Source organism: Schistocerca nitens, chromosome 2 (genome assembly GCF_023898315.1).
Source record: "Schistocerca nitens isolate TAMUIC-IGC-003100 chromosome 2, iqSchNite1.1, whole genome shotgun sequence".
Taxonomy (NCBI): Eukaryota; Metazoa; Arthropoda; class Insecta; order Orthoptera; family Acrididae; genus Schistocerca; species Schistocerca nitens.
The window spans coordinates 663,596,278-663,616,729 of record NC_064615.1 but is presented as its reverse complement, the minus strand read 5'-3'; the positions used below and the strand labels follow the sequence as shown (position 1 = coordinate 663,616,729).

The 20,452-nt window shown below is 36.7% G+C and overlaps 2 protein-coding genes across 3 annotated transcripts in view; both read right to left on the bottom strand.

Annotated features, from left to right (window-relative positions):
- The window catches only part of LOC126236777 (mitochondrial ribosome-associated GTPase 2), a 175,911-nt gene that overhangs the window by 128,620 nt on the left and 26,839 nt on the right, over window positions 1-20,452 (bottom strand). The window contains exon 2 of one of the 2 annotated variants that reach the window (XM_049946355.1): window positions 12,513-17,300. The exons of the other annotated variant lie outside the window; for it this stretch is intronic. Within the exon in view, the coding sequence (XP_049802312.1) occupies window positions 15,763-17,300 (1,538 nt within the window). The 3' untranslated portion in view covers window positions 12,513-15,762. Of the gene's footprint in view, window positions 1-12,512; window positions 17,301-20,452 lie in introns of those variants that run through there. 2 annotated transcript variants of the gene reach the window in all.
- Window positions 1,285-20,369, bottom strand: LOC126236776 (semaphorin-2A). The gene is made up of 2 exons (XM_049946354.1): window positions 20,288-20,369; window positions 1,285-5,466 (listed from the first exon to the last, which is right to left on the bottom strand). Exon 2 carries the CDS (start codon window positions 5,427-5,429, stop codon window positions 3,336-3,338), a length of 2,094 nt encoding a protein of 697 aa, XP_049802311.1. The 5' UTR covers window positions 5,430-5,466; window positions 20,288-20,369; the 3' UTR covers window positions 1,285-3,335.

Sequence of the window (20,452 nt, the reverse complement as noted above, 5' to 3'; positions counted from 1 at the left end):
TCTGTGCACTATGGGACTTAACATCTGAGATCATCACTCCCGTAGAACTTAAAACTACTTAAACCTAAGGCCATCACACACATCCATGCCCAAGGCAGGATTCGAACCTGCGACCACAGCGGTCGTGCGGTTCCAGACTGATGCGCCTACAACCGCTCGGCCGCACCGGCCAACTTTAGTGTGTGTCTGTAGCTTTTGTTTTGTTGAGGTAACAGACTTGGTAAACAAACTAATAAATACCAGTATTTCAAAACAAACACAGGCAGTATACTGTTCAAAGAGGAAACTAACGGCCACATGATAAAATAGTTACAATATGTGCTAACACAATATTACACCACAATGGTTGACTTTGTATGCGTTACATTTTAAGTCACGACCGAGAACAATTCCTAAGTTCATACTGATCAATGAGTGGGAAAACAATTTTCTGGACAAGATATTGTTGCCAGTTTACAGAATACACAACTGTAGCTCACAACTGCGGATTTATTAGTATATAAATTATGCAAGATTGTAAGCTATCGAAATTTCACAAAAATAAACCTTCATCACATAACTATACACTGAACTCAATGTGAACAATATTCAGAAGCACAACATAATGGGAAAAATTTGGGGAAAACACAAATGTCATCCACAACTTGCACTACAGTACAAATTTTATGTGGAATTCATGAACGTTAGAAAAAGATGCAATTCATCATGGCCTGCGCAAGTTTCAATGCAATAAATGAAAGCTAATAGGGAAATGACATGAATATATGAGAATCTAAAATTTCCAAGTGAATTTATCTGCCATACATGGCAGCACATGTACACAAAGTAAAAACAAGAAGTCAGTACTTAGATGATTTAGAGACAACTTCTACACTAACATACCAAAGATGAACCCTGTGGCATAATTTTATCCCCCCCAAAACAGTAGAAAATATGGGCAACAATATACCAGTTCTGCTCATGATGACTAATAATGTAACTAATTGAAATATAAACATCTCTCTCATGCAGTGAAAGCAGGATCCATAGAGAGCTGATGCTGTCTTTTATTGGAACTGACATATTACAGGGATTGTGCTGCAATCTATCCATCAGTAAGCGGGTATCATTCAAAACCTCATGTACTATTTTATGTGCAGGAGAGGGGGAAAGGGAAAAGGGGGGGAGTAAAATTTCCTGTGGATCATAAATTTAGGAAACAACTGAGCTTAAACCTACAGCTATTAATAGATACAAAATTTATCCAGATGGCAATAATCAATACAATGAAAAAGGGGGGACAGATTTGCATCTGATAAAGATATTTATTTTGTATAAAACACACAAGTTTAAACGTAAAATGATTATAATACTTTAAAAATCAGTACAAACATGTTACTTTTGTTCATTAAACTGAACCACATTCTTTTAACAAACACGTTTCTGTTCACAATATGACGAACAACACTGAGTAACACACACTATGAATGTACCACTTTCACAGAGCTGTTGTGAATTCAGTCACAAAGTTATAAACAAATCAAAGTTTTTAGTATAAAAACTTCAATATACAACTTAAATACTACTTCACATTTTCAAATGAAACTATAAGACAACAGAAGAATTCCTTAGACACACACAAAATTATTGTAACAGTATACAGAATTAAGTAATGACACTTATCAAGGAGCCTCATGGGTGTAACCTTTCCAAAACTTCTCTCTTCAGACCACCTTCAGTTGTGAAATCAGTAATCATGGAACTCCCATTTAACAAACTGATGCAGTATCAGCATGCGCAACACACAATGTCAACATGAACAAGTCTACAAAAGAATGTACTGAGTGCGATTTCCAGACTAAACAAGAATAATTACCTGGCACAGATGATATAAACATACAATGTCATCCCTGAAGCAAATTTAGAGTCCACACTCCCGCCTTTGCTGTGTATATGCAGAAATATCTAGGAATAACTACTGATAATGAATTCTAAGTTCAGTGTCTGCATAATTGCACAGTCATAAGTGCATTTTATTCGAAATCCACAGTAAAGACAATAAATAATACTAAATAATTTTACATATCATTTTCCTTCCAGTACCATTAATTTCATACTTTGAATAGACTTATGGCAATCTTTTCCCCCTTTCCTTTTCTTGTTTTGCCATTTCAATTAGAGAAAATGAAGCCTCCACTTTCGGATGACAGGATCTAAAAAATTACATCTGATACAGTTCACTCACAGGTTCTGTATTCAATGAATACAGTTTTTTTTAAACCTATCTTTATTACAATTTGTACCTCACATTTTTGGACTTTTCTTAGATTTTGTGTGCACATCAATGTTGCCACTTGAAGACTCCATTATGCACTGGGAGAAATTATTTCTATGAAAGTGCACTCAAAAAAAGTAAGAAAACAGTCAATAAAATTTTTGTGGGTCTGTGACTACATTATCAATATGTAAAATTACACCCTGAAGGTCACTTCTAACAGTGACTGAAATGTCAGTGGTTTTACACAACGACAGTGCAGTCTCAAAACCAGATAAATTTTACTGACTGTGACAATGGCTGTGGAAGCCTAAGTTTATAAAAGAAAACTTATGTAAAAAATTAGAATAATATTTTGTGTGTGTGTGGGTGTGTGCATTAACACAATTTCCTTCTTAAATAATGTGTGCATATTAATTGCAGTCTTTTTTTTATCATTTCAGATATGAATAAAATAAAATACATTATTAGTAAAAAACACACACACACACACACACACACACACACACACACACACAGAGAGAGAGAGAGAGAGAGAGAGAGAGAGAGAGAATCTGCACTCCACATAAAATACTACAATGCATCTACTCTTTGAGTTAATAATTCATTTCTGGTCTTGATCAGCAACACAAAACCTTTAATAAATCTTAATGCCATTGATGAGACCTAATTTTTGGAACACTACAGACATTGGTCACTGGATTTAATACAGTTAGAATTTAAATCTCTCACATTCAAATTAACACAGCATAAAGTGATAAATGCTTTCTCATCAGGGAAACTGGAAACATTATATAGTAGCACACTTATTGTGTTCAAATTGAGTCTAATAATCCTCCAACAGTCAGTATGTTGATAAGTACACATTCAAGTTACTTATAAAAGATTCAAAAGTTCCATTCTCTTATTAAATAAAAGAAAGCTTTGTTTGCTTTTTACAAGTTGTTGTTGATGCAAGCACACATTCAGAAAGATGATCTGATTCAATGCATTTCACACTGTAAGAACACTAAGTTCTCAACAATGTTAACCAGAAGGCAACACAGAAAGAGGAAAACAAGATCATTTTTCCTTTTGCAAATCATGCTACAGGATTACTGTGAAATATATCATTTGGATGTGTTTTCTGGTTACTGTTGTTTTGTTTTGTGCTACATTGTGCCTGCTTTCTTTCCCATGTTTTCATTGCTATCTTAGAACGTTCAAATTCATGACACCAATCAGAATATATTTTCTGGTAATCATTAGATCTCCCAGGTGCTGAACATCTGTGGGCATCTACTGTTATATTATAGCTACAAAGCAAAGAACCACCTAACCAGCAATCGTAACGACCAGAATCTGAATCTGTAACTGATATTAATACTAAGCCATGCTCTGATGTTTCAATGTATTTGTCTGGCCTATAAACTATAGGGTAGCGGCCTTTGTCTTTAGTGTAATGGACCCATGATATTGTCTGACTGCTTAATACTTCTGGTACTTTTAAGAAACATCCAAGATGTATGCTTTGCCCCCAAGTAACAATCAGTTTCTTTTTCATTACACTGTGTTCACACAAGTTTGCACTTGTATTAGTAACATCCTGAAGAAGTCCTGGGGTGTATGACTTACATGAGTTCGAGTCTCTATCCCATCCGCAGTAAGGATCCCGAGCACACTGCAAGCAATTGCTGTAACGGTGATGACACATAACCAGTTCTATCTGACGCACTATATTATCTGATGCAGCATACAAAGATTTGTATTCCTTAGATAAGTGTAGTGCTTGGATTGGTTCAGGTGGTGTGACATCAAAAATATCAACTAGTAGTGACTGAGGCAGCCCACCACTGTCATACCATTGGACAACTTTATATACCTGACCAGTACTTGTCCCGGCATAGTAAACAATATATTCCATGTTCTTACCCACCAAGTTAACTTTCAATTTATCCACTACTAGCTGCGTAAACAAGACATCTCTCTTATAAAATACTGGTTTTCCACCTTCATGAGATACTGCTCCATCCATTAATGGATGGGAACGTATAAAATTAAGAACCGTATCTGGGAGCAATTCAGTATCATTGACACATTCTCCTGGACGTGGATCTGGGACTCTACTAGGTAGAACAGGCAACCAGGCTGAGCTGCTAGTAGCTTGCTCCTTGAACTTTCCACTGAACACTTCTTGTATGTCTTTCAAAGTGAAAGAACAAATAGCTGAGCCAGTAAGTCCTGTTACCGAAGTACTGAACACTCCGAAAAATTTATCTGTGTTAGGCATCTTATAAACACCTTGTATCTCATTAAAATAGAATGGAAATTCCCCTGGAATGGAACAGTTTAGACGTGCTTTAAGAAATGTTGCCCAATTTTGGCTGAGAATATTCTTTCCACCAACATCCTTCTTGCATACACGGGCAACACGTGAGTAAACACTTTTACCACAGTTTATGTATTCCACTGCAGTCTCTCTAAAAAAGAAAAGCACATATTCACCTACATCAAATGAACCCACAAAATTTGGATTATCAAGCCACTTTGAGTCATATTTCAGAGTACGCTTGAAAGAATATTCCCGTCGACCTGTTGTGAGATTATAGAGGTCAGTGCGAAAAATGACTGTATCTGCCTTAGTAAACTCTGCATTTGTACCACTGTACAAACCAGGCAAATCACCTGGATTCCCATTCTCTACCCAAACTGCAGTTGAGCTGTCTTCAGGATCGAAAGGACATTTCGCAATACCTACACCAATACCTGGAACGTACTCATGTCTCTGTAGATGGGTCAAATTTGAATACACAACCCAATCCTTTGGGCTATGAGCATTTGTCCCACAAATATACAAACGACTTCCATCACCCATTGGCTGAATTACACGAATATGGTTTTTGCAATCAAAGTCTGCTGACTTCCCTTTGGAAACACAATTTGCAATATTTGTTGGTTCAAGAGTCAATGAATCTCTTCCACAATCTGACAAACTTATATTGGTCAAGTTCAGTTTGTACACTTTGTCAAGTGCACCCACATAAAGTGACTCTCGTTTTTCATCCAAATGAAATGTGCGGTAATATTTGTGTCCACAAGAGAACTCGTGGATCAGATCTTGATGCAGCTGTTCAACAGAGCCAACCAGATGGACTGATGCAGCGACCAGCAATAGGTTCCACAATTTGGTAGCCATGTTCTACATCAACTGTTTCTTTATCTGCCTCGTTCAGCTGCTCCATCATGAAAAGAATAAACAGTGTCCTCTCAAAATCTTTTAGGTGTGGGATGCATATTATCAATACTAATATGTTTGTTAGAAGCAAAATTACCTGTACTACAACATTTACAAAGTGCTTCATGCATAAGTTTGGCTGGTGCTGATTAAAAAATTTTGGCCTATTATACATTGTACTTTTAACAGCACAAAAATTGGCAGGTGGAAATCACCATCAATAATTAATGCTATGGACAGTTCGAAGAAATAATATTATTTAAATACTATGGAAAAACAATACCGACATTTTATACATCTGTACCAGAAATTATATCTTTATGCCAATTCAATGTGTCTTCTTAGCTACAAGCACACAACAGCAGTAACTTACGAGGTGGGCACGTAGTGAGGGTTGGAGGTAATAATTCCAATTAAATGTTCAATGTCTATTGTCTACACCCCAGGTCACCCATGCAAGAGTGTATGGAGGTTTTGACTGCAAGAGACAATGAAGACATCCCCAACTCATCCAGTAATTTTGTGAATTTTATGTCAATACACAGATGTGTGCTCCCCCCCCCCCCCCCCCCCCCGAACAGTAAATGCGACAATGTTTTGTGGCCAGGGACCAAATACTACACACAATGAGAGCAAACTAGAACTGACTGCAGCTGAAAACTTTGTGGCAGCAACATTTACTATTAATTTTACCATAAGGAAAGGGTGGGAGTATGTATGTAGAGCTTGCAAGCTATGACACACAATTATTGGTAGGTTGACTTGCTTCAGTCTTCTTTGCATGCTGTTAATAAAAGTAGCAATGAATTCAGAATAAACCAGCAAGGGAGACTGTTATTGTTAGCATAATGATCTATAACCATTAACTGTCCTGACATGAAACAAGTAGTCACTGCAGTCTTGTGATATGAATTTCTACTGCAGTTACATTAGATGGATATAATACACCCTTATGCCAATTCAAAATACCATGAAAAAATATACACTGGAAAGATTAAGACAAAAAATATAATATATGGGGGTTCAAATAAAAACTCTTGGTACTGTGAATAAAATTAACTGCTGCTTTTCATTGTTTGGCCACAAAAGATAACTTGACATGATGTATTGTAATATAGGAAATAGACAGCATGTCACATTATCCTTTGGAACTTTTATCCTTTTATGACATGCAGTGGCAGTGTTGTTCTGCACTCAATAGCAATAACAAAAGTGATTATTTACAGCTGTAAGTGCCACATTCACTCAACATTAATTGGTGAAAATCTATGATTCAAAGTCAGACAGTTGCATCTTTTCACTTTAGTGCCAGTCACTTTATTCATTATCAGTACATTACTGCTCTTTTGGAGAAATGGGTAAAACTGTGCTGGAGGTGACAGAGGACTGGATAGCATTGAGGAAACTGAGACTTCCATAGGAACAGCAATGGTGCAGGACACTGAACAAACACCAAGACAAAATCCAACCTTATATATGTGGAGTTAATCACACTACTGCAAATTTCAAATCTACGGATATGGTTCAGCATCAGTTTGGGATACTGGGGCATCAGGAAAAGGCTCCACAACAAACAATGACACCACCAACTGTTGTGTGCTAAGACCATATAAATTGTAAATATAAATGTAAGGCATTTTGTTGGAATGGTATTTCACAGAGAATGACATTGCTATCTGAATATAGAGGTCTTCAGGTGACCTTTGGAGTTTGAGAAACAAGACTAGGCCTTATGATGCACTGGCAATGAGCATGATTTATGTGGCTGGAGATTTTCTTCTGTTGTGAGAGCAGTTCAAAGTAAACACAGCTGGGTATATGTTGCCCGTTACTCATATTCTAAGTAATATCATCCTTCAACGAGTTTAAACACTATATTTGAAAGGGATGATCTGTTTCCAGCAAAGCAAATTTCCAGTACAAAAATTAACAATTGTGCATCAGAATTTCACATAAAAGAAGGAAGTTGCTGTTCTGAATTTTCCTCCATAAAATTATCGCCACCTTTATGCTCAGATGCCAAAGACTACCAAATCCACCAGTTAGTCCCTAAACCATTAGGGGTAAAACTTAATGGGACCCGTGGCAAGTAAGGCTAGCAACCTGCTTCCCTGGTACTTCAAATATGATGCTGGCAACAATCAGAGTAAAATGCCTCAGACCTTTGGGGGTGACGGAGTCCCACCTCTAATTGATAAACCAGGGACTCCTAAGATACAACTCAGCAAACGAATGGTAACGAGATGGGGAGCTATTAATATCAATGGGGGCTACTCTGGGAAGAAGGTAGAGCTGGCAGAGGCTGCAAGTAAGATGGGGTTGGACGTTTTAGCTGTTAGTGACATTCGGGTAAGGGGTGAGAAAGAAGAGGAAGTGAGAGAATACAAAGTCTACCTGTCAGGAGTCAAAGCAGGAATAGCACAATGGGGTGTAGGGCTTTACATCAGGAAAGAAATGGAACCCAGCGTAGTTGCAATAAGGTATGTAAATGAACGACTGATGTGGATAGATTTGACAGTGTCTAGCAAGAAAATTAGGATTGTGTCAGTATATTCGCATTGTGAAGGGACAGTTCAAGATAAGATGGATAGTTTTTATGATGCACTCAGTGATGTAGTTGTTAAGAGTAAAAGACAAGGACAGTGTTCTGCTCATGTGTGATTTTAATGCCAGGATTGGAAATCGAACAGAAGGGTATGAAAAGGTTATGGGTAAATTTGGAGAGGATATGGAGGCCAACAGGAAAGGGAAACAACTCTTGGGATTTCTGTGCCAGTATGGGCTTAGTAAACACAAACTCCTTTTTTAAACATAAGAACATTCACCAGTATACTTGGGAAGGCAGGGGAACCAGATCTGTCGTTGACTATATAATAACAGATCAGGAATTCAGGAAGGCTGTGAGGGACACACGTGTATTCAGGGGATTCTTTGATGACACTGATCATTATTTAATCTGCAGTGAAATTGGTATTTAAGGCCGAAAGTGAAGGAGGTCAGGTCCATATGTAGGAGGATAAGAGTGGAGAAACTTCAGGATAAGGAAATCAGGCACAAGTACATAACAGTGATCTCAGATAGGTACCAGTTAGTTGAATGTAGTCAATTACAGTCATTGGAAAAGGAATGGACAAGGTACAGGGACACTACTAGAAGTGGCTAAAGAATGTCTTTGAACAGCAGTGTGCCAAGGTAGGATGAAACAAACAGCTTGGTGGAATGACACAGTCAAGGCAGCCTGTAAAAGGAAAACGAAGGCGTATCAAAATTGGCTACATACTAGAACTCAGGTAGACAGAGAAAGTTATGTTGAAGAAAGAAACAAAGCCAAACAGATAATTGCAGCATCCAAGAAGAAATCTTGGGAAGACTTTGGAAACAGGTTGGAGACTTTGGGTCAAGCTGCTGGAAAACCATTTTGGAGTGTAATTAGCAGTCTTCAAAAGGGAGGTAAGAAGGAAACGACAAGTATTTTGGACAGGACAGGAAAACTGCTGGTGAATCCTGTTGATGCCTTGGGCAGACGGAGGGAATATTTTGAAGAGTTGCTCAATGTAGGTGAAAATACGATCAGTAATGTTTCAGATTTCAAGGTAGAATGGGATAGGGATGATGATGGAAATAGGATCACATTTGAGGAAGTGGAGAAAATGGTCAATAGATTGCAGTGCAATAAAGCGGATGAAATTAAGTCGGAACTCATCAAATACAGTGGAACGTCAGGTCTTAAATGGCTACACAGGATGAATGAAATGGCGTGGGAGTTGAGACAGGTTCCATCAGACTGGACGAAAGCAGTAATCACACCAATCTTTAAACATGGAAACAGAAAAGACTGTAGCAACTACAGAGGTATCTCTTTAATCAGCGTGTTGTGGGAAAAATCTTCTCAAGTATTGTTGAAAGGAAAGTGCGAGTATTAGTTGAGGACAAATTGGATGAAAATCAGTGTGGGTTTAGGCCTCTTAGAGGTTGTCAGGACCAGATCTTTAGCTTACGGCAAATAATGGAGAAGTGTTACGAGTGGAACAGGGAATTGTATCTAAGCTTTATAGATCTAGAAAAAGGCATATGACCGGGTTCCTAGGAGGAAGTTATTGTCTGTTCTACAAGATTACGGAATAGGAGGCAAATTTTTGCAAGCAATTAAAGGTCTTTACATGGATAGTCAGGCAGAAGTTAGAGTTGACGGTAAATTGAGTTCATGGTTCAGAGTAGTTTCAGGGGTAAGACAAGGCTGCAACCTGTCTCCACTGTTGTTCATATTATTTATGGATCATATGTTGAAAACAATAGACTGGCTGGGTGAGATTAAGATATGGGAACACAAAATAAGCAGTCTCACATATGCGGATGACTTAGTTGTGATGGCAGATTTGATTGAAAGTTTGCAAAGTAATATTTCAGAGCTAGATCAGAAATGTAAGGACTGTGGTATGAAGATTAGCATCTCCAAAACGAAAGTAATGTCAGTGGGAAAGAGATATAAATGGATTGAGTGCCAAATAGGAGGGACAAAGTTAGAACAGGTGGACAGTTTCAAGTACTTAGGATGCATATTCTCACAGGATGGCAACATAGTGAGAGAACTGGAAGCGAGATGTAAGAAAGCTAATGCAGTGAGCGCTCAGCTACGATCTACTCTCTTCTGCAAGAAGGAAATCAGTACCAAGACTAAGTTATATGTGCACCGTTCAATCTATCGACCAGCTTTGTTGTATGGGGGCGAAAGCTGGGTGGATTCAGGTTACCTTATCAATAAGGTTGAGGTTACGGATATGAAAGTAGCTAGGATGATTGCAGGTACTAGTAGATGGGAACAATGGCAGGAGGGTGTCCACAATGAGGAAATCAAAGAAAAACTGGGAATGAACTCTACAGATGTCGCAGTCAGGGCGAACAGGCTTAGATGGTGGGGTCATGTTACATGCATGGGAGAAGCAAGGTTACCCAAGAGACTCATGGGTCCAGCAGTAGAGGGTAGGAGGAGTCGCGGGGTAGACCAAGGAGAAGGTACCTGGATACGGTTAAGAATGATTTTGAAGTAATAGGCTTAACATCAGAAGAGGCACCAATGTTAGCAGTGAATAGGGATCATGGAGGAATTTTATAAGGGGGACTATGCACCAGACTGAACACTGAAAGGCATAATCAGTCTTAGATTATGATGATGATGATGATAAAAATTATGGCCAAAGGAAAAATTGACACGTGAGAAAATTAGCCTAGCTCTACAGCAGGGCTTCACAACATACGTGCTCGTGGAGCAAGTTGTGAGCAGCAAGGCGCGAGCACGGAGCAGCGCGAGCACGCTACCCCCACTACCGGACCAGAGCGTAGAGGGGGGAAAGTCACGTGGGGCACACAACAGCTGCCGCCAGTCAATGTAAATCCGCGGCCACCTGCAGGGATATCACTCACAAATTATTACTGCGACAAATGAAACAAATAAAGGAGAATGTACACATGCCACATAATTTTATTAGCTTCGCATTAATTTGTGAACTGTTACATAATAAAAGGTGTCACTGAAGTGTGGGATTCTCGGTTATCTTGTACTTTTTGCCCTTTACAATTGTGTCTATGTTCGGAGTAATTGTTCTTGTTCATTTTAGGCGCAGCGTGCAGTTTAAATTTCGATCAGACAATGCGTTTCTCAGGCGCGTCTTGTTACATTTCATTGCAGAGGTTGTTCACAAACATACGTGGAACCGAACATTGATATTATTGTCGCCGCCAGTTTGTGCAAATGAGGAAATCTATCCTGAGGGAAGTGTCTGTAGAATTCCAAAATGTTTTTCTTGTTCTGAAAGTTGTCTCTGTATTCTCTGTCACACTGCAGATCAATAATTTCTTGCTGCAGCTCAGGACGAATCTCTTAAATATTCGCTGAATATGGAGAGAACAGATCAAAATCACTGTCTAGTGCTGTCAGATCTTGAAAGCGCTGATCAACTAAACTATGTGAATAACGTTCACAGTCTTTGTGACATCTTGCATGGATGATAATTTAGGAAAATGAGCTAGGTTTCCTGTTTCCAGCTGACTCACCCAAAGTGTCAATTTCATTTTAAAAGCTCGTATTCGATCTATGAAATGAGTGATTAGCAGATCTTTACCTTGTAGTAAAATGTTCAAAGCATTCAGATGGCTAGTTAAATCTGCTATGAACGCGAGATCACATTCAAACGTGCGCGCGCATTTCCCCTCCCTCCCCTCCCTCTCTACTCCGCGACCTTGCACCTGCTCGCGAGCACGTGCCTGAGCAGACGCGAGTACTCGCGCTCAAAACCGGTCAGTTGTTAAGCCCTGCTCTACAGTAAGGACTAGACTTTTGAGACATCACACTACATGCCTGTAAGGAGGTAGTAAAATGAAACCAATATACTGCCTCTCCTCCCCCCCCCCCTCTCACATTGATTTCTTTCCTTGTATGGGGTAGAAGGCAGAGATATTACACACACTTGGGCAGGAAACCAAATACTATGCTATTCTGATGGCCCACAATACACGAACAAGAATTACATCTTTGCTGTGTTAGGGGAGAAAGAAACTAAAATTGTAATATCAAGAGTTTAAATTTCAGCCTGTTGACTTCACCTCAAAAATGCACTTACAATTCTATAGATCAAATGTCTAGCTTTTTGCATGGTTTTCAGAGTGGAAATTTGCGTAAGTTAGCTGAAGAAAGTATATTGACATAATTATACAAACAATTACAAAAATGGCATTCCTTTTTATGGGCAATACTGCAAATATGTTGAAATATTACACTTTTACGTCAAATAGTAGATAGTTTAGGACTCACTTATAGCCAGTTTTTGTGCTGTAAAGTACATAATATTCACATACTTCAAAAGCTACAAAACGAGTACATCATTAATGCAAATGTTGAACTGCATGTAAACATAGGAATTTAGCATATTAAAATCAGTAGTAGGTATACAATATGATGTTCTATGAAAGTAGAAAAAAAACAAATTCGATTTATTTATTTGATACATTTCAAACATGATTAAAAATAAATGCCATGACTGTACAATTAAGTATAAATAACTGTACATGCATTTTAAAGCAGTGAATTCTTTTCATTTTCATTCTATTTATGTATAGACACATATAACACACTTCAATGCAAAAAATAAATAAAAAGACCAGTAAAGCAAACAGTGCTTAGAGTAAAAAACCAGCATTACAAGAAACTGCCCATGCCTCAACAGTTCTTTAGTTGTATGCTTTCTCCGTGTTCAGCTACAGGGGAAACTTTATGGGGGTAAACAACACCAAAAAATTAAGAAAACTGCAGCATACATAAAACAATTAAAATAAACTACAGTACACAGAAAGTAAATTTTCCTGTTTAATAACATGGTATACTAATTGCCGAGTACAAATTCAGTTAATTACCAAACAAAAAGATTACTCTATTGTTCATACATGGGAAAGTATATTCAGAAATATTTAGCACTATAACAAATATAAATTTATTAATTTGGTTTTCATCCCAAAATATTACAGTTTTCATAAAAAAAAATCCTAGACTACCATGAGGAAAGCACACATTACCATAAAATAACGAGGCATAAAAGGTAAAACAAGGGCTATAAGAAATCGTTAGCACTTAGCACAATCGACAGTCTTATTTGCAGATGCTATTTATATGCCAATATTGTACCCTCTTCAGCAAATGTAGCACACATTTTAAAGTTGTAAATACCTCCAAGGTGCAGCGTACATATTTATTGGCACAATCATTTTTCCCATTTATAAACTGTATCAGATTTACAGAAATTTTCTTCCATTTAAATACCGTATAGTAGTAGGAATACTTTTTTAAAATTATTTCTTGATCTACTTTCTGTGCATAGCATTCATCATTGGCACGTAAAGCATATGTCTAACATCAGGATTAATCAAACAATGGAAAGTCCACGTTGGAAAAAACCATGAAAAGTACAAGTCATTGACATCAGGATTAAATGTTCCATGTCCACAAAACTCATCAAGACAAAGAAATTTCTTTTCTTCTTCAATAAGGTAGATGAATCAACTGATCAGAAATAATTGAGAGATAAGTCTTAGGGGGAGATGTTTGACACACAGTTTTCTTTGTGTGTTATGTTAATAATTAAAAGGTTTGTCATTTTATGGAGGTTTCAGGGAGGATAATTGCTTGCCTAAGCTAGAGAGGGAATCCAACAATCATGCTTTACCTTTGAGTGGAAAGACCATCACAGCCGGACATTGGGCATGTCAAAGACAAAGGGCAAGGTCTGGGGAAAAAAATCAACTGTTTATTGTGATACTGATTTTGTTAGTGGACAACACATAATAACTTTTACAATATACAAATGAAACTTTACATCCAGAAGATAAAGAAACAAACAAAATGGGTTATTAATTTAGAAAAATGTTGACTACAATGTATCTCTCTTAGGATCAATTTAAAATGGTTTAGCTGCACATTTCTTAAAGTGGGATACTATTGTTATCTCTTTTCTTATGTAACAGATCAATCAATACAACAAAAGTAACTATTTAAAAGGAGTCATTTTCGTTGTTACAAGTATTCTCAGTGCTGAGAAGGTGTGGTGTGCTTTTATGTTCAGTCACAGTACTAGGTCGGAATGATATACAGCAGAGAAAGATACAGCTCACTGAGTTTTAATAAAAGTCACTATTAAACAAAAAAAAGACATGCAGGGTAGCACCCATGGAGTTTGAAAATGAAGATAGATATAATAAATTAAACTTTTAAGTATTGATGTTGAGATATGCTTAATTTGGTTAGTTGGTATGGAGGTAAGTTGTTAACGAAAGGTGAAGAACCTAGGCTGAATGTGGTCCATATACAGTTTTAATTTAGCTATTAGGAAATGTCTGTAATTACAGAGTTGTTGGAGTGACAGAAAAGCTCATAAAATATGCCTTTAAAAAGTGGGAGGAGGTGCTGTAAGGCAGATTACTAAGAAAGATAACTCATATGTAACTACTGCACAGAAAGGCACTAAAAACTGTCAGAATAAGATAGTCAAAGTGTACCAAACATTTCTGTTAAATGACAATAATAAAGCAGGATAGAAAAATGTTTCTTCTGCTGTCTTAAGAGCTGTGGGAGCTTCAACATCTCTACTGCAATAGCTTTTTAACAATGATTTGGACAGTTAAAGTTCTACATGACTGTCACTATGCTCACTCTTCGGCAGTTACTAAGGCAGTGTTTGCACCCCCTTCATTATCACAGCAGTTGAGTGACACTCATTCCGTATTTGAGTGATGTTCCCTTCTCTCTAGCCTCCCCCAATCTGTTCCCTTTCCTATCTGAGGAAGGGAACCTACAATAGTTTTTTTGTACTTATGATTGTCTATCAGCAGTACATAGAATTTTATCTGCCAAAGGTAAATAACTGTCAGCCATTCTGTCTCCTTGCAATCTTATAAATGGTGAACCAGAAAGCTTCATGCAGAGAACTTTTGTAAACTCTCATCCTGAGAACCATTTCTTTAACACCCATCTGAAAATTTTCACACCTTATTCTTAATCTAGCTTCCAAGACTCAGATCTTGCTTTGATCTAGCATAGTCTATCTTGCACTCTGCTTTGAAACCCCTATTAGGCCTCCTTTGCAAAGTATGTCTAAGGATTAATTTCCCACAATTCACATCAACTTTGACATTTCAACTTAAAGAGCTATGACTGGTCATTAGCCATAGTACTCACCGTGAACATTTTTTCAATTGTGAGGTTTCAATTTTTCACTAAACATCCTAATCAGTGCTAAAATATAATACCAAAAGGTACCCATCTGTGACGGATATTTCTGACTTATAACTTATACATGCAGCTTCCACTCTTCTGCAGTATCTCAATGAGTAAAGATATGTGCTTTCATATTAGTCACTGCATACTGTCATATCAATCACCCAGCTCCTTACCTCTCTAACCTGTTGGACCTGGAGGACAAGGACTTTATCTGATGCTCCCTCACTGTAAATGACCAATCTTCTCATATCTTCTTGACAATATTTGCTCTGTCCTCCTTTCAAATCATTTATTTCATATTTTTCCGTTTTTCTTTCATTTATTTCTTCTGTCCTTCACTGAAGGATATCTCTTGCCCTGTTCTTGAATTTTTCATGTATAAATTCTGTGGATTCTCATGCTATTTAATGTTGCTCACCCATACATTAAGTTATTTTCGTTTAGAATCTGCCATCCTTTTTCTAAACTACTGTGGGAATTTACACATTAGAGGGTCCCAGTGTAAGAGAACCTACAGATAGCAACACAATGCTAATGTATTGTAACTTGTAAACAATGTGACAACATTTTACCAACTACATTCTGATGGATATCAATGGCTTTCTTCCTGTTTAAGGCTTTATCAAATGACTGATATTCTATTCTGAAACAGTGTGAAGTCCAGCCTTTCGGAGATTCATATGTATTTAATAACTGGACATCAGTTACAATATCACCAACTACTTGCCAAAGAATACTGTAAAACTTTTTATGGCTATACAAAGGACTCTGTGAAAAGCAAATATCAAAAGAATATTTTAAGCCATATAGACTGCTAAATTTTACATGACTGTTTTTGTACCCAACCTTTAAACAAGTTTCACTGGCATATAAATGTCTCCAAGATGTATGAAACAATATTTCTGATAGTGTATCAGGATACATTAAACAGAATTCAGTGTGTATTTCTTCATTTTTGATTGATCCATCTACAGTGTAGTGCTGCAACACAGTATTCGTTGAATCTCTCATAATTTCACAATCTTTAGACAGTAACAAAATGTTTGTTAATTTTACTTCAAAATTTGTATTTTCAATAAAAGTAGGGCAGTCCATACTTTTGTACTGCAACACAGGGCTGCTGTTCACAATCGATGAAGCTTTTAAGTAAAAATGGTCACCAATATCATTTTGCAGTAAATTTTCAAGATAGGCTCTTAAAATATCATGTGAATTGTAACCAAAGAGCATTATTTGATTTGAAACAGGAGCTTGTGAGAAGTCAGATCCCAAATCATGGAATACCATCCCACTGTACAGAAGGTAATTTTCATGACACATCCACCAGAGATGCAACGGAACACTAATAATGTCCAACAATGAATGGCGCAAGGGACATATCAATACTTTGTCTGCACTACTATCCGATAAACATCTTGGGTCAAACAAGGGCACTTCACTTTCCTGGACACTTCTTACACTCTTTCCACTATGTTCAATAAAGGTTTTCAAACTATTTTGGAAAAACAATGCAATATTGTTTACAGGTGTTTGAATATATTTCTGAAAGTAATATTTTGGGCATAATATTTCTCCAGATGGAATTTTAATACTACACTGCTCTAAACTTTCTTGCAGAACTGAAACTTCCACTGAAGGAAATAGAGGTTGTCTTTTACAAAATATGTGAACAAGTGCTCCATCAGTATGAAAACTCTTATCTGTACCCCGATAGCCTGCACTCTTGTAGTTAGGGTAACTGTCTCCATCAAATGGCTCAACTGCTGTCAAAACCAAATTTCCATCAGCAACCATTTCAACAACTTTCCATGTATCATCCCAACGTCGAATTTGTTTTTCAGCACTGGTTCCACCTTGACCTTTGCAGAGTGATATCAGCAGTTGACCATTTGTATCTAGTAAGTGACAGGCACTCACAGCAAACTGACGCAGCAGTTCCCTGTTTAAATTTATCTTCATTTTACCTCCAACATGTGGAAAATTAAATATGATCTTAGAAAAGCTTTCATTTTTTAATACTGGGTGCTCAGTTAATTTTGTAGCATCTACACCAAATAAAACTCGCACACCTGCAAAGAAAATGTTGCTTGCTAATTCAAATTTCAAAATTGTTTGCAAGAAGTTTTGTTAATATCCAATACAGGAACATTTAAAAGTACCTAAAAATAATATTTCAGAAGAACAGATGCACAAAACTGCAAGAGCAGAATAAAAATATAGGAAAATTATTCAGGGCTGCACAAAGCCTACAAAAATATGGAAGATGTAGGTGCTTCAGATGCCTTTTATGTAGTCCTCTACAATTATCAAATTATCAGACATCCTACAAGAATATCACTTTTTTCAGTATGTCTCCAGAAATCTATCTACAATTCCAATTCTTGAATATATTTTGTATTTCATGTAAGCCATGAAATAGGCATGTTCAAAAGGTGGGCAAGTTGGCTAAATGCAACAAATGAATACCATATGAGAGTAGCAAAATACATAAATAAATAAAATAATCAAGCACTATGATGACAAGGGATGAGAAATCAAGAAGTAAAACTGAAGCTAAAAATTGTAGAAGTAATTAGATATAAAAAGTGTCTTTTGAGATCAATGAACCAATCACAGTACTATTAACACAAAGCAAAGTTCACTGAAAATCAAACAATAACTTATATGCTTCTTACATTGCTGGGTAAATGTGCAAGTCCACAGACCAGAAAGAGAAATATTGACAGCATGAGAGCTATGAAGATACGTGAAGAGAGGTGCAAAAAACTGAAGACAGATGAAAATAAAAAATATACAACACTTTGAAACGAGATGAAAATAAGAAAGGCTGGAATGGGAGAGGGGGTGAGATATGAATCCTAGGAGCTATTTAAAGCTGACAGCAAGTCAATGTTGTAAACCAACCCATAGTATTCTGTAACTCAGCTACGATTCATTGTTACTGTTGCTTCAATGGCAACAACAGTAAAGAGAGAAAACCTCACAAACAAATTTAACTCTGTAAAGAAGGACCATTAATGCAGTTACCTTAGCTGGATACTGGATATGTCGACACCAGTGGCAACATAAGTGAGATGAAAACACTGCCCACTTCACAGTACAAGAAATGTTGGGAAGAAAGTTTTACATTTTATTATGCTACTGATTTTAATGTTGGGCAATATACAATGACTTACATACTGGGAAAGAAACCAGACACAGAAGACAAGGACATAAAGAGTTAAAAGCAGTATGTCACTGCTAGTCTCAATTTATAATTATTTTGTTGAACTTTTCTAAAAGTAGGATAATGTCTTCACCTCCTGTGTTGTGTGTAGTGGGGAAATCAATAAAATGAAAGTAATTATTAATAACGGAGTTATTTCTACGGTCACAAGTACTGTGAAGATTAGCCATTTTGTTTTACATTTATTGGGACAAATCTCACAGAAACAATGAGATAACATTAAATATATATTAAATTATTTACTTTATTACAAAAAAACAATATTCACTCTTATATAATTATGTCATACACAAATGCATTTGTAGTTGATAATACATAGCAATGACTTTCACCTCCACTAAAACTGAGCTACTGTAATTCATTTTATTATTTTGATTCAAACATATATATCTGCTCTAACTTTAAATATTCAATGTTCGCTTCTTCTGATAGAACAGTTTTTTGCACTCAAAAAGCCAAGTATCATCGTAAGAAATAAAATTATGGTTATTGCACTGGTTATTGAATATGAACCTAGCTGCTCCAAATGATGGTTATTTTAAACTATAACTACTGTAACAAGAAAATTGTGGAATTAGAAGTGATAATCTCCCTTAAATGTCCTCCACAACTATAATGCAGTAATGTAATATTTCTCAACATGTTTCAGATAAACAGTATTTCTTCATCTCTATATGAACGATTCAACTTCTTTGCTAACTCCCTTATTCAACTGAAGTGTCACTCATTGTACATATGTAAGATTTTGACAGGTGGTGACATACTAGAAACATCTCGCCAGTTGCCATTCTTGGATCGTTACTAGTAAACCTGAGCTACTTCTGGCATATACAATGTTCAAATAACTTAGTTAGTTTCATGTTCTGTGGATCACTTTGCACGACAGATCATAGTAATGTGGAATGAGTCATTTTACATTCACATCGCAAATTAATTAGTACATTCTGAACATTTTAAAGTATTGTCCATAGTGAAAAAAAGATGTACAGATTTTACACATTACAGTAACAGAAATTCTTCTATGGAATAGGAGCTATCAAGGAGAAACTTTCTCAGTTTGTTTTCAAATTATACTTTGATGTCTGTCAGACTGATGTCTGATCATTGGATCAGTGATCAAAAATTTTTGTTGCAGTATTGAGCACCCGTTATGTGCTAAAGACAACCCTAATGTGGAGTAATGAATGTCGTTTTTCCTTCCGATATTAAATTATGCACATCATTGTTCCTTTTGAACTGTAGTGGACTATTTACAACAAATTTCATGAGGGAACAAATATACCATGAAGCAGTGGTCAAATGCCCAACTCCTTAAACAGTTGTCTACAAGATGATCATGGGTGACCACCAGATACCATTCTTACTGCACATTTTTGCAGCATGAAGATATTCTTTCTTAGAGACGAGTTACCCCAGAACATTATTCCATAAGACACTATTGAAAGAAAATAGGCAAAATATGTACACTTACTGATTTCTCTCTCCCCAAGCTTTGCATTGATTCTAAGGGTTCCAAAATGTGCTTCTTCCAGTTTAAATTTCCATCAATACAGACACGTAAGAATTTTGAAGTTTCCACCCTACTTATTATTTTCTCACCATATGTTTTACTTATCACTAGGAATGCAGAACAGGTAACATGCAAGCAATTGGTCTTGAAAATAGAGATGGAGGTTTTTGCTTAAATTCTGCTGGGAATCCCGCACTCTCCCTGAGAAAACAATTAATTTACGTTTGTGAGCACTATACGAGGTTTGTTCCAAAAATTCCAGAACACAGTCCACAAATTTTTTTTTCGGAACATTGTCCACAAAATTTTTCTACACTTACCTTTTAATTGTTGTGCATGATCTCCTTCGAAATATTCTCCTCCACACCTGATACACCAATCTAAATGCCATTTTCACTTCCGGAAGCAGTCTTGGAACGCCTCTTGCTGGATCATGTGAAGTGCCATCTGTGAATTTTTTTAAAATCTCATCTAATTGTTGCAAA

Coding starts and splice junctions, on each gene's coding strand:
- LOC126236776 (XM_049946354.1), bottom strand. CDS start 5,429: ATGGCTACCAAATTGTGGAACCTATTGCTGGTCGCTGCATCAGTCCAT.